This window comes from Vigna radiata, unplaced genomic scaffold (genome assembly GCF_000741045.1).
Source record: "Vigna radiata var. radiata cultivar VC1973A unplaced genomic scaffold, Vradiata_ver6 scaffold_91, whole genome shotgun sequence".
Lineage (NCBI taxonomy): Eukaryota > Viridiplantae > Streptophyta > Magnoliopsida > Fabales > Fabaceae > Vigna > Vigna radiata.
Genome location: NW_014543115.1, coordinates 180,245 through 195,573, shown reverse-complemented (window position 1 = coordinate 195,573; position 15,329 = coordinate 180,245). Strand labels below are relative to the sequence as shown.

The following is a 15,329-nucleotide window of genomic DNA, read 5'->3' as shown; positions in this document are numbered from 1 at the left end:
AAAGTAATTAAATTTGAAATGTCCATGTGAAGAGTCTTGACTTATTTGATAGCACTCCAAATGTCCCAAATTGAATTTCCAAAATTTTCCCTGAAAATAATAATGCAAATAATTAGCTCAAAATATTCAAATTAATTAAAATAAGAATTTCTGATCAAATTAAACATATTTAGGAAAAACGGGAAAATACTGGACAATTAAGCACAATTCCCTGATTAATTCTAGCACAATAAACTAAGTGAAATCAATAAAATATCGACTCATCAATCGTCTAGATGACTATCAGTTATAGTCCATCCTTTAGTGTCCGGTCTCATTCCTTGCCAGACCGTCTGGATGACTATCAGTTATAGTCCATCCTTTGGTGTCCGGTCTTATTCCTTGCCGGACCATCCGATCACTATTGATTATAATGCAGTCTTTGGTATTCAGTCCTATTCATTGCCGGATCAACCGACCCACTATTTATAATTGCTCTATGATATCAAGTTTTATTTCTTGTCGGACCATCCGGTCAAATCTTCTTGTTTATTCAAGTCTCTTAGTTTATCCTTGACTGTCCGGTCATTTCTTAACGTCCTTCTTTTGTGAACGTAATAATGAACATTGATTGAATTTGGCTAAGTAAGGGAATTCCAAGGGAGGAATATCTCATGAAGTGGTGATGATTGGTAAAGTATGAACATGGTCAGACTTTGGTTGTCGTCCTGATCCTGATATTCCGTGATGACGCTTTCTCATGTAGAGAAAGGTCACTCATGTGTGGGAATGGCAGGAGGTCCGCGGTCATACGAACAGATCATCGTTGTATGACTAACCTCGGGTGGCAGCTGATAGTTCAGGAAGCTACTACACCACACCGGGTGCTAGGGACGTTGAGCTACGTGGTTCATACCGTCCGGACAATGTCTTAGTGGTCGGTCATAAGCTAATGAATATAGTATGCATGAATAGAAATTGTATGTATGAAAGGTTGATTTGTTGAATTTGTATGTTTACTTGTATGATTGAAATGATTAATTAAATTTACATAAGCTTACCCTTATCTGTTATGTCTTTGTCTATGTTACTGTTCGGTATTTGACCGTTCGGTTATCCTCTTCAATGCAATGATCATCCTTTTGGGTGTGAGCAGGGGGCAACTTGGAGGACACCTTAGAAGATACTCTGGAAGATGTTGTGCATGCCGAGCAAGCAGTGGAAGCCGTGCCTGAGGGCTGTGTAGGACCTTCCGGTCTTTATTATAATTTCCTCTATTTACTTAGACAGTTAGCCGTCCGGTTAAGGTTTTGTAAAACCGTTCGGTATAAGGAACCTTTTGATGTTGGCCGTTAGGTTAATGAACTCTATCTAAGAGCGTTCGGTCTATTTTGTAAATGCTGTATCCAATCTGACTGTTGTACAGTTTTAAATTTTAATGATATTTCCTACCTCTTTCATCCGTCTATGTTTATTCATTACTGTTCTCACTTATTATTCATGTTAACTCCTAAAATAAATTATAGCTTTTGTTATATATTTATTGGGATGTTACATTAATGGTATCAGAGCAGTTTCTTCCTTAGAATGCCTGTAGGTTATGAGTATATCATGCTTATGCTGTGTACTCTACTGTTCGGTTAGAATATTCTGATTTCTTGTGGACTAATGAATCCTTCTTTCTGTTGAAAGCAGAAGATGGCTCCAAGACCACCCCCTCAGCCTACTGATAGGGATTCGTCTAGTGGCAACAACAACTTGTTGGAGTCAGTCTTAACTGCACTTCAACAACAAAATGCCAATTTGATTCAGCAAAACGCCAACCTTGCACAACAGAACGCACTGGCCTTGCAGAATTCTGAAGCAGCCAGAGTCTTGGCAGAAGCAACCCAAAGACAGATCATGGAAATGATGACGAACGGAACGCAGTCTGGCAGACCGTTCGATTCTTCATCAAACAACCAGACCGAATGGAGTCTGGAGAGCTTTTTCCAACACCGTCCGACCAGGTTTGATGGGAAGTGTAGTGCTGACGAAGCCAACCACTAGCTTCGTGACATGGAGAGGATTTATGACGCCAAAAGGTGTGTAGAGGAGAATCGTCTGGCGTTCACGGAATATCTGTTAACCGGAGAGGCCGGTCATTGGTGGAGTAGTACCAAGATGCTGTTGGAAGATGAACACATCCTTATCACTTGGGAAATATTCAAGAAGAGATTTTATGAGGATTATTTCCCAAATAGTGTCCGGTTTGCCAAAGAGGTGGAGTTCCTTCAGTTAGTACAAGGGGGAATGACGGTGTCTGAGTACGCCAACAGATTTAAGCAACTGATGAGATTTTACACAATGAGGATGAGTGAAGAATGGCAGTGTAGAAAATTTGAAAATGGACTGAGAGAAGATTTGAAGCCAGTCAATGCCAGCCATTGTATTCAAAAGTTCCTTGCCTTAGTGGAGAGAGCTAAGGTGTTAGAGAAGAATTTAATGGATGCTGAGAGACGTAAGAAGCAACAACAACCAAGCTCTAAGGGACCTATCTTTTCAAGAAAAAACCCTGGTCCTAGAGCAACCCCTTATTCTCGGTCCATGTCATCCTCGGGTCCTTCAGCTTTGACCGTTCGGCCTGTTAATTATGCCAAACCGTCCAGTCAACCGGGGAACATGAGTTGTTTCATCTGTGGAGGACCCCATTACAAGAACGACTGCCCCAGGCAAGGAAATGTCAGATTCTGCGTCCGGTGCAACAGGAACGGACACTGGAAGAAGGATTGCAATATGGGAAATCGAGCACTCTCAAGACCGCCGCATGTTGGCATATTTCAACATAGTGGTGGCAGAGCTCAAGCAACTGGCCGAGTCTATGCTATCAGAGGAACTGAAGCATCCAGTGCAGGTAACCTCATCACCAGCACTTGCTTATTATATGGAATGCCCTGCTGTGTGTTATTTGATTCGGGGGCAACACATTCCTTCATCTCGAAGGCATGTGTTGATAGACTGGGTTTGGCCGAGAGAGAGATGCAGCTTGATTTGGTAGTGTCAACCCCAACAGCTGGTGAGGTTAGGACGTCTACAGTATGTGTTAGATGCCCTATTGAGGTAGAAGGGTACAAGTTTAAGGTAAACTTTATATGTTTGCCTCTTTAAGACTTAGAAGTAATTCTAGGGATGGATTGGTTAACCTCCAATCACATTCTTATTGATTGTGGGAAGAAGAAGCTGATTTTCTCAAGAGAAGAAGAGAAGTTTACCTTAACGCTCGGTCAGATTAGAGAGGATTTAATTGAAGGCGCCATGAGTTTCCTCATCCTGACGTATATGGACGTAAGTGGAACAGACCGTTCGGTTGGAGAACGTTCGGTTATTGATGAATTTCTGGACGTCTTTCCGGAAGAGGTGCCAGGCCTACCCCCACCAAGAGAGGTTGAATTCTCCATTGATTTGATCTCGGGAGCCGGCCCGATATCCATAGCCCTGTACAGAATGGCTCCGGCTGAATTGGTTGAGTTAAAGAAGCAGATAGAGGAGCTATTGGAGAAGAAATTCATCCGGCCAAGTGCATCACCTTGGGGAGCTCCAGTACTATTGGTCAAGAAGAAGGATGACAGCTCTCGGCTGTGTATTGATTATAGGAAGTTGAACAAGTTGATCGTCAAGAACAAGTATCCCCTGCCAAGGATAGACGACCTGTTGGATCAACTTCATGGAGCTACAGTCTTCTCCAAGATAGATTTGAGATCCGAATATCACCAAATTTTGGTCAAGGAGGGTGACATCCAGAAGACTGCCTTTAGGTCTCGGTACGATCATTATGAGTATGTGGTAATGCCGTTCGGTGTTACCAATGCTCCAGCTATCTTCATGGATTACATGAACTGTATCTTCAGGCCTTTCTTGGACAAGTTCGTAGTGATGTTTATTGATGATATTCTCATCTACTCCAAGAGCCGAGAAGAACATGAAGATCATTTAAGGATAGTTCTTGGTGTACTGAGAAAGAAGCAACTATATGCCAAATTGTCCAAGTGTGAATTCTGGATGGAACAAGTGCAGTTCCTTGGACATGTCATCTCAGCCGGAGGAATTGCAGTGGATCCAGGAAAAGTCCAAGCAGTGTTAGAATGGGAGACACCCCGTTCGGTTATGGACGTAAGGAGCTTTGTTGGGTTGGCCGGCTACTATAGACGATTTATTGAAGGATTCTCTAAGATAGTAGCGCCGTTGACCCAGTTGACCAGGAAGGATCAACCATTCGTCTGGACTGATCGGTGCGAATCCAGTTTCCAAGAGTTGAAGCAGCGACTGACGAATGCTCCGATATTGGTGATTCCTTACGTCAGTCAGCCCTTTGAAGTGTTCTGTGATGCCTCGTACCAAGGCTTAGGTTGTGTGTTGATGCAAGAAGGGAAGGTAGTAGCCTATGCCTCTCGGCAATTGAAGATTCATGAGAGGAATTATCCAACACATGACCTGGAGTTGGCAACAGTGGTGTTTGCTCTTAAGATATGGAGGCATTACTTATATGGTGTCCGGTTCCAAGTGTTCAGTGACCATAAGAGCCTCAAGTACTTGTTTGACCAAAAGGAACTGAACATGAGACAAAGGAGGTGGATGGAGTTCTTAAAGGACTATGATTTTGAACTGCAATACCATCCTGGAAAGGCTAATGTAGTGGCTGACGCCTTGAGCAGGAAAACTGTTCATATGGCAAGTATGATGGTCCAAGAAATGAAGTTGGTGGAGAGCTTTCGAGACTTAAGGTTACATTGTGAGCTGGAACCGAATGGTATAAGGTGTTGTAGTATGAGGTTGTCAAGCAACATCTTTGATCAAATCAAAGAAAAACAAGCCTTTGATGAAGAATTACAAAAGCTCAGTGTACCAAACGGTGTACCACCCCATAAAGACTTCAGTTCTGGAACGGATGACCTTCTGAGGTATAGAGGAAGAACTTGTGTCCCCAACGATGAACGCCTAAGAAGATTGGTTCTTGAAGAAGCTCATCAAAGCTGTCTTAGCATACATCCAGGTATGACTAAGATGTATAAAGATCTCAGGATGTCTTTCTGGTGGCCAGGAATGAAACATGACGTAGCTCGGTTTGTGTCATCCTGTTTGACCTGCCAAAGAGCTAAAATAGAATATCAGAAACCGAGTGGTCAATTACAGCCACTAGAAATTCCAGAATGGAAGTGGGATAGCATAGCCATGGATTTCGTGACCCATTTACCCCGTACGGTCAGAAACCATGACGTTATTTGGGTCATAGTTGATAGACTGAAAAAGAGTGCACACTTCCTTCCCATCAACTTGAAGATGCCCATGTCCAAATTAGCCCAGCTTTATATTAAGGAGATCGTCCGGCTACATGGCATATCATCCGGCATAGTGTCAGATCGAGACCCCAAATTCACCTCTCGGTTCTGGCAAGCATTACAACAGGAAATGGGAAGCAAGCTTCAAATGAGTTCAGCCTACCATCCGCAAACGGACGGCCAGTCCGAGAGAACCATCCAAACACTAGAAGACTTATTAAGGACTAGTGTTCTAGATCACTTAGGGGTTTGGGATGAAGTTCTACCTTTAGGTGAGTTCACGTACAACAACAACTTCCACTCAAGCATTGGAATGGCACCTTATGAAGCCCTCTATGGAAGAAAATGCCGAACACCCCTCTGTTGGTTCCAAGAAGGGGAAGCAGTACTGATTGGACCTGAAATCATCCAACAAACGACTGAGAAGGTGAAGATGGTTCAAGAAAGATTGAAGACATCTCAAAGCCGACAGAAGTCGTATGCCGACAGGAGAAGGAAGCCTCTTGAGTTCGCTGAAGGAGATCATGTATTTCTCAAGCTGAACCGAACGGCTGGAGTTGGAAGAGTCGTCCGGCCAAACAAACTTTCTCCTAGGTTCCTTGGTCCATATCAGATCTTAAGGCGTATTGGACCAGTCGCTTACGAGCTCGCATTGCCACCTCAATTGTCCAACCTTCACCCTGTTTTCCATGTCTCTCAACTCCGGAAGTACATTGCTGATCCTTCTCATGTACTCGAAGCCGATAACGTTCAACTCAAAGGAGACTGTTCGGTCGAGATGCAACCGGTCCGAGTAGAAGAATTTATGACCAAACGACCGTCCGGTAAAGCCACTACTCTCGTCAAGGTCATCTGGGATGACCGAACGGGTGATGCTACCAGGGAATGAGAAGAAGTCATGAAGGAGTCTTACCCCCACCTATTTCCTGGTAAGTCTTAATTTTCGAGGTCGAAAATTTTTATTTGTTGGGGGGAAATGTCACACCCCATTTAATACCCCTCCTTAGTGGGGGTACACCTGTCAAACCGTCCGGTCTTCCCTGGTAAGTGGGAGACCAAATCTGCCAAACTTTTAATTCCCTTCTTCGTGATCCATGTAGCAGCAGTAGGAATGTGAACTTCCAGGGAGTGGAAGTCAGGTGGCAAGCTGGGAGTGGACCGGACGTTCTGAGTGGAGGCAGTATTTAAGGTAAGAGTGAAACCTGATGCCACTTTTCCCATGCAAACCTTCTTCTTCCTCAAGCTCCAACTCTCTAAAAACTCAAATTCTCCTCCTTCTCTCTAAAATTGCCCAACCTTCTCTCTAGATTTCTGACATTCATCTCTTCTCCGATCACTTGCGTTCGTTCAGGATTGTTGTTGCCAGCACCAAGACCTTTAACTTGTTCCAAACAGATTTACATTCTGAACTGGTAAGTGTCCGAACCTTTGAAGTTACTTGGCCTTCTTGCATGCATGCACCTTAAAAGCTTGCATGTGACTGTTAAACCATTTTCTGAACCTATTGTCTTTGGTATTTAAACTCTAGAACTTGGAAGGCTTTGAAGGAATAGTTGTCGTCCACCTACCTTAGGAGTTTAGCTGGATTAGAGGTAAGGGAAACTTATAAGATTTAATTATAATTTCTTTGTATGGTTTGGATTGTATGAAATTATTGTATGATTGTATGATTTAAATGGTATGATAAAATATGATATACTGCTGTATGAATTGTATGATATGTATGAGTTTCAAATTCTATACTTGGTATGAATGTATGAAACTTAGAGAAAATATGAATCTGTGATCGAAGGTCATTAGGATCGTTCGGTCCTCCCTTTACCGTCCGGTCCATTCGGACTGTTCGGCATAAACCAAGTGTTCGGTCTTACAAGTGTTCGGTCTTACAAGTTGATCTCAATTAATGTATTGTTGATAATTATTTAATGACGCCGGTCATAAACCAAGCGTTCGGTCTTACAAGTGTTCGACCTTAGGCTAACACTGAGTTTATGAAGCATTTGAATTTAATATCCTCCCCTTTAAAACCGTCCGGTTACTTAATGACTTTTCGGTCTAGTGAGCCTTTATTTATTAAAACGTCCGGTTTTCATTTGATTTAAAGTCCCTTGATTGCTGAAAGAGTTTCTCATTGCTTAGTCCGTCTGGTTTAAGAAGTGTTCGGTCATAGACTAGCCTTCGACCATGTTAGTGCTTGGTCTTATACCAGTACTTAAATTCTTAAAAGCTTTCGGTTTATAACATTCATTGCTAGACCGTCCGGATGACTATCACTTATAGTCCATCCTTTAGTGTCCGGTCTCATTCCTTGCCAGACCGTCCGGATGACTATCATTTATAGTCCATCCTTTGGTGTCCGGTCTTATTCCTTGCCAAACCATCCGGTCACTATTGATTATAATGCAGTCTTTGGTATTCAGTCCTATTCATTGCCGGATCAGCCGACCAACTATTTATAATTGCTCTATGATATCAAGTTTTATTTCTTGTCGGACCATCCGGTCAAATCTTCTTGTTTATTCAAGTCTCTTATTTTATCCTTGACCGTCCGGTCATTTCTTAACGTCCTTGTTTTGTGAACGTAATAATGAACTTTGATTGAATTTGGCTAAGTAAGGGAATTCCAAGGGAGGAATATCTCATGAAGTGGTGATGATTGGTAAAGTATGAACATGGTCAGACTCTGGTTATCGTCCTGATCCTGATATTCCGTGATGACGCTTTCTCATGTAGAGAAAGGTCACTCATGTGTGGGAATGACAGGAGGTCTGCGGTCATACGAACAGATGATCATTGTAGGACTAACCTCAGGTGGCAGCTGATAGTTCAGGCAGCTACGACACCACACCGGGTGCTAGGGACGTCGAGCTATGTGGTTCATACCGTCCGGACAGTGTCTTAGTGGTCGGTCATAAGTTAATGATATAGTATGCATGAATAGAAATTGTATGTATGAAAGGTTGATTTGTTGAATTTGTATATGATTGAAATGATTAATTAAATTTACATAAGCTTACCCTTATCTGTTATGTCTTTGTCTATGTTGCCGTTCGGTATTTTACCGTTCGGTTATCCTCTTCAATGCAATGATCATCATTTTGGGTGTGAGCAGGGGGCAACTTGGAGGACACCTTAGAAGATACTCTGGAAGATGTCGTGCATGCCGAGCAAGCAATGGAAGCCGTGCCTGAGGGCTGTGTAGGACCTTCCGGTCTTTAGTATAATTTCCTCTATTTACTTAGACAGTTAGCCGTCCGGTTAAGGTTTTGTAAAACCGTTCGGTATAGGGAACCTTTTGATGTTGGCCATTAGGTCAATGAACTCTATCTAAGACCGTTCGGTCTATTTTGTAAATGCTGTATCCAATCTTACTGTTGTACAATTTTAAATTTTAATGATATTTCCTACCTCTTTCATCCGTCTATGTTTATTTATTACTGTTCTCACTTATTATTCATGTTAACTCCTAAAATAAATTATAGCTTTTGTTATATATTTATTGGGATGTTACATGATGCGGTTAGATAAGATAAATTTATTATATATAAATTTTATTTTACAGATTTTTGTACAGTTTAGAATAATAAATATATCCACATAAATGATATATTCTTTAATATTTTAAAAAAATCATATATATATATATATATATATAATTTTTTTAAAGTTATTTGAATATTAGTATTAATATTGAGATGAAACGTGATTTAGGGATCACTTGTACATTGTATTTAAAATCGTATAATACTTTGGTTTTAAAAAAAAGCAAATTCTTTTAAAATGTGTTGACATTTTTTAAATTATTTGTATAATTATAGTTTTTTTTTCTAAAATAATCGAATTATATACTAATATAAGTTGTGGTTTTAAAAAAAAAAAATCAAAATCTATTCTTTTTCCTAGGCTTAAAATTTTAGAAAAGTTATTTTTCTACCACAACATAGTGTTAATGTGAAGTCTTCATTTTTAGGTTTGTTCTATTCTTTTGGTTTTTTTCTTGCTTTCTCTCTCTCGTTTGTTTTCTTCGTATGAATGTTCTTCATTTACAAGTTTCTTTATTTGTAGGTTTTCATGGCCATGTTTAAAAAGGTAATTGATCTTCAATGTTTAGGCTTTTTTATCTTTATTTGATGTTTATCATTTGTATTTGTATACGTTCTTTTTGTATATATATATCATAAAAGCATGGAAATCTATATTTTAGTATTAGTTATCGATTTTTACTTATGTTGCTTGTTTCTTGTTCATCTGGTGCTATTAAAATTTGGTTTAATTTTTTAATTTATTTAATACAAGAGGAAAGTTACTAAATGAAATATATTTTTTTTAAATATCATATAATATGTAGGGATGACAATGGGTCGGGTAGGGTACAGATAGTGTCTATCCGCAACCCGACCCGTCGGATAAAAATGTACCCGTCACCCGACCTGTTACCCGCCGGGTACCCGTTTAAAAAAAATCCACGGGTATTTTAAAACCTGCGGGTACCCGCGGATACTCGAAAAAAATTAAAAAAAACATATATATATTTTACACATTTTAAAATAAAATTACAAAAAAATATGTAAAATATAATATAAATTAAATTAACTATAAATTAAAGTTTAATTTTAATTGAATTTTACCTAATAAAATATAATTTTATTTTATTTTTAATTAAATTTAATTAAAAAATATAAAAATTATTTTTTTATTATTTTTTTCGGGTAACGGGTACCCGCGGGTCGGGTAGTATACTACCCGTACCCGACCCGTTTAGAAGCGGGTATTAAAATACCCGCTACCCGTTACCCGCGGGTAGTAAATATCCGTGGGTAGTAACTACTTGCCGCGGGTTTTATCCACGGATACCCGTGCCTGCAAATTTTTTTGTCATCCCTAATAATATGTTTTGGTTGCTAAGGAATCAAACTATATAGTTAAATAAGCTGATAAATAACAGACAGAATGTGCCATAGTGATACATAATGCATGCATAAAACATGTTGCTCAGTATATTCACTATTAAATGATCAACATGCATATATATATATATATATATATATATATATATATATATATATATATATATATATATATATATATATATATATATATAAGGAGATGAGAGAGAAAAACAAATAACATAAAAGCAATAATAACATCCATATAAAAAGCGTGAACCCAAAACTAATTATTGTCAAGACCCCTCTCAAGTTGGGATTTTTGAAGATGTCTACGAGCTATTGAGAAGAAAACAAAGGAAGTAACTTCACCAATCCATAGTGAACTTTTTCACGAACTAAATGGCAATCAATGTGTTTGGTGTGCTCATGGAACATTTGATTGGATGCAATCTGGAGGGCAGATTGATTATCACAGTATAGAAGAGCAAGCTCCTTGAAGGGAATGCGTAAGTTAGTCAGTGGATAAGTCAGCCATTGAAGCTCACAAGTGGTGGTTGTAAGGGCACAATATTCAGCCTCTAAGGAACTACGAGAAACTGTATGTTGCTTTTTAGAGCACCATGAAACTAGTGAATCTCCAATGTGTACTGAAAAACCTGTGGAACGACGAGTGTCGAGACAACCCTCCCAGTCAGAGTCACTAAACGCCTTCATTTAGAGAGAACTATTAGCTGCGAAAAATAGGCCTAAACCAGGAGCTTGCTTCAGATATCGTAAAATGCGAAAGGTTGCTTGAGAATGTGCAGGAGCTAACATAAATTGGCTGAGATGATGCACAACATAGGAGATATCGGGGCGAGTGGTAGTGAGATAGATTAAGCGTCCAAGAAGCAGACGATAGGAGGAAGAATCAGGAAGTGGTGTGCCAGATGAAGTGGAAAGTCGAGCAGTGTAATCCATTGGCATGGCAACAGGGAGAGATGTTAACATACCACAATCTGTCAAAATGTCAAGAGTGTACTTGTGTTGAGAGAGACGAATTTCAGAGTTGTTTCGGGCAACTTCAAGGCCCAAAAAATATCTGAGATAACCAAGATTCATTATCTTAAAGGCATGATCAAGGAGGCTTGTAATAGTTTCAATTTCTGCAACGTTGTTGCTAGCAAGAACAATATGGTCTACATACACAAGAAGAGCTATAGTAGATGACTCAGAAATCTTTAAAAACAGAGAATAGTCATATGCAAATTGTTGATATCCATGTTGATGAGAAAGGAAGAGAGTTTCGTAGACCACTGTCGGTCGACTTGTTTCAAGCCATAAATTGATCTTTGAAGTTTGCACACTTGGTTGGGAAAAGTAGGAGTAATGCCCTAAGGTAGAGTCATGTAAACTTCTTCATCTAATTCACCATGAAGAAAAGTGTTATTCACATCTAGTTGTTTGAGGTTTCAATTGAAAATTGCAACTAAAGCCAAAAATAATTGAACTGTAGTGAGTTTTGCAATAGGGGAGAAAGTTGTAATATAATCCAAGCCTTCCATTTGAGTGTATCCCTTAGCTACAAGAAGAGTTTTGTAGCGTTCAATGCTTCCATCAACATGATACTTGATTTTATAAATCCAACAACAACCTATGACATGTTTATTTAGTGGCAAAGACGTGAGAATCCAAGTGTGATTCAATTTTAAAGCCTCCAATTCAGCTTGCATGGCCTCTTTCCAACAATCATATTTTATAGCTTTAGCATAGGAACATGGTTCAATGATTGTGGAAATAGAAGAAATAAATGATTGAAAATTGTTAGAAAGGTGAGAATAAGAAAGATAATCTTGAATGGGGTATCGCATACCTTGATGAAGATTGGTAGAAGTTGATGTGAAAGAGTGATGGTAATCTTGTAGATAAGAGGGGGGATGATGAACATGACTGGATCCCCTTAGTGAATGTGTAGGGGAAATTGTATGAATAGGATTGGGAGAAGTAGCAGGATCTGTTGTAGTACATGGAGAAGGATCAAAATCATGAGATAGGGAATTATGGATGAAGGGACTTGGTGAGACAGTAGGAATATTAGAACTAGTAGATGGAATGTGAACGAATGGAAAGTGATCCTCATAAAAGTATACATTGTAGGAGATGACAATGCTACGATTATGAAGGTCATAGGCAATTCATCCTTTTGTAGTAGGTGGGATTCCAAGGAAAACATAAGGATGAGCTCGTGGATCTAATTTCTTACGATGTGCAGTAGTTGTAGAAATATAACACAAACACCCAAACACTTTTAGTGTAGAGATATCACATGTATGACCATAAAGTTTTTGAAAAGGAGTGTCATTATTTAGAAACCGTGTTGGCATGAAAAAGTGCATAACTCCAAAAACATGAAGGTAAGTTCAAATGAAATAGTCGAGCATGAGTAACGTTAAGTAAATGTTGATGTTTGCGCTCGACAATTCCATTTTGTTGTGGAGTTTCTATGCATGATGTTAACGTATTATTCCTTTAGATGTGAAAAAATCATGCATGGAGAACTCAACACCATTATTTGTGCGAATGATTTGAACATGAGAATTAAACTGATTTTCAGCAAAAACAATGAACTCAACAATGAGTTTTTGAGTTTCTGCTTTATTGTTCATTAGAAAAACTCATGTGAAATGTGTATTATCATCCATAATTGTGAGAAAAAAAACTGTGACCATGCATGGATGGTGTGGAGTAAGGTCCCCATATATCCATATGCAAAAGGGAAAAAGGTCTTTTAGCATGTGAGTGACTTAGTGGAAAGGGAAGCTTTCGTTGCTTTGCATAATGACAAGAATTACAAATTAAATTTTTGTTTATGGTCAAACATGGATTTATCTTCTGCATAGTGTGTAAACAAGCATTTGATAAATGGTTAAGGCAAAAATGCCAAAGGTCAATAGGTGAAACATTACAATCAGCATGTACTACAAAAGAATGTATGTGATGAGAATTATAATTCTGAGGAACCAGTTGGTATAGACCACTCTTCACATCAATTGAACCAATCTTCATCTTGGTTTTGGCATCCTGTATGAGACAAGAGTCAGTTGTGAAAATAATTTGATAGGGTGCATTTAAGACTAATTTAGACAGAGAAATAAGATTAAATGTGAATGAGGGAACATATAGAACATCAATAAGATAAAACGTGGAAGTGAAGTGAATAGTGCCAGCATGAGTAGCTGTAACTTGATGTCCATTAGGAAGGTTAACAGTAATAGGAGCAATGACATGATATGAAGTAAAAAATTGTAGTGAATAGGAAACATGGTTTGTGGCTCCTGAATCAAGGATCCATGGAGTTGTGTTGAATGTGTGTGTTGTCCAAATTATTGATCGAATTCTACCCAAAGAGTGTGATGTGTGTATAGAAGAGGAAATCAAACCAATTTGATTAACGTGTGTTGAATTTGATGTTGAAGCAGTATTAGATGGTTATTGAATCAAGGCCAATAAAGCTTGATATTGTTGAGGAGTAAACCGAATTTTTGAACTCTCAGAAGTAGTATATGTTTCCTTTTCATCTGATTTTCCTTCAATAATTGAGACACTGTTAGCAGAGGAGGATTTGGCATTAAAGAAGCGATGAATAGGAGGATTTCGCATTAAAGAATGATATTAGGAGTCGACTATGTGCGCCACACATTCGACTGTGTTTATTGTCTGTTTTGAAATTATGTTATGCTCTTGCACTCCAACGACTATATTTTTAAAAGTTAGTTGAGCATTAATGACTTGGTCAACTGTATTAAATGTGTTTTGTTTTTGGTTGACTGTATGCAAACAAATTGGCTGAATTATTATAACTGTCATAATCTAGTCGATTGAATTAGTAGCATATTTGACTTAGAATTTGTCTGTCTAACAAAAATCTATAAATAGGCTTAACACGATTCTGTTCAAAGACTTTTGATGAACTGACAATTTCATTTCTATTTCAGATTGAATTCTTTGTTTTAAGAAGCTCCAAGAATTCTCCAAGAAGACAGTGGTGATCTTTCTTAAAGGAGATTCGAAAGGAGATTGTTCTGCGCATACATTGTTTAATCATATTCAGCACAAGAAGGTGCATCTGGTTTGATCACGTTGAGGCTTGGCATCCTTGAAGACTGCTGCATTGATTTTCTGGCTTGGCATCCGTGAAGAATGCTGGTTTGAACCTGTTGGTCATTGCAGGGGTTTGTTCACTTTGAGGATTGTTCAAAGTGGTGTTTTGGCAGATTGCAAAAAAGGGGATATCTTGCTGTAAGTCTTGCTGTTGTTGTTGCCTATATTTTGGTTAAAGGTTAAAGAGGGGATTTATATTTTTGACGTGGAGATCTTCTATAAATTCCTTGTTGTAAAAACCACAACCATTATAGTGCATTTGCTTCCTGGGTTGGAAGGACACTGGATGTAGGCATTGTTGGCCGAACCAGTATAAAAACCAGTATTTGATTTTCTCTATCCCTACACTCTTATTTTACAGTTGACACTATCTTTAACGTAGTCAACTACGTTTTTCCGCTGCACAGAAATTTTCTTTGCTTGCATTTCAAGAAAGTTCAAAAAGTTTTATACTTTGATTTCAAGATTGCGAAAGAACTTGTTTTTGATACATCACTAATTCACCTCCCCTTTTGGTGTAAAAACGAAGCCTACCTGTTTTCCAACAGAAATTTTGTTAGCATTTCGCATTAATCTTCAGGTTACACGAAATGAAAGTGATTATAAATCACAATCAAATATGCACCTAAAGATAAATACAAAACACAACTACAATTTTTTCTGAAATTTAAGACATGTATATTAAAATTTATATATATTAATAAATTATGAAAAAATTATTACTCTTCTTAAAACTATCCAACCGGACAATTCAAGTTTCAATACTTGTAAATTATTATTATCATCCCCTCTCTATTCATTTGTAAAAAGTACATTTGTAAAAAAAAAACAAAAATGAGTAAATAATTTTTGTATTGAATCTTAAATGGGATACTAAGGCTAATTCAAATCAAGAATAGAAATAGTAAATAATTTATAATTTTATAATTTTATAATTTTATAATTTTATAATTTTATAATTTTATAATTTTATAATTTTATAATTTTATAATTTTATAATTTTATA

The 15,329-nt window shown here is 38.1% G+C and overlaps 2 protein-coding genes across 2 annotated transcripts; one reads left to right on the top strand and one right to left on the bottom strand.

The window, feature by feature from the left end:
• Positions 1-2,037: 2,037 nt before the first annotated feature.
• LOC106753057 lies at positions 2,038-3,126 on the top strand. The gene has a single exon (XM_014634844.1). The coding sequence runs from the start codon at positions 2,038-2,040 to the stop codon at positions 3,124-3,126; it is 1,089 nt and encodes a 362-aa protein (XP_014490330.1).
• Positions 3,127-10,897: 7,771 nt separating this feature from the next.
• On the bottom strand, positions 10,898-12,110 carry LOC106753056 (uncharacterized mitochondrial protein AtMg00810-like). The gene is made up of 2 exons (XM_014634843.1): positions 12,036-12,110; positions 10,898-11,401 (listed from the first exon to the last, which is right to left on the bottom strand). The coding sequence occupies exons 1-2, from the start codon at positions 12,108-12,110 to the stop codon at positions 10,898-10,900; spliced, it is 579 nt and encodes a 192-aa protein (XP_014490329.1).
• Positions 12,111-15,329: the final 3,219 nt, after the last annotated feature.

Coding starts and splice junctions, on each gene's coding strand:
- LOC106753057 (XM_014634844.1), top strand. CDS start 2,038: ATGGAGAGGATTTATGACGCCAAAAGGTGTGTAGAGGAGAATCGTCTG.
- LOC106753056 (XM_014634843.1), bottom strand. CDS start 12,110: ATGTTCATCATCCCCCCTCTTATCTACAAGATTACCATCACTCTTTCA. Junction 11,402..12,035: donor TTCTACCAATCTTCATCAAG/GTATGCGATACC, acceptor CTGTTTTTAAAG/ATTTCTGAGTCATCTACTAT.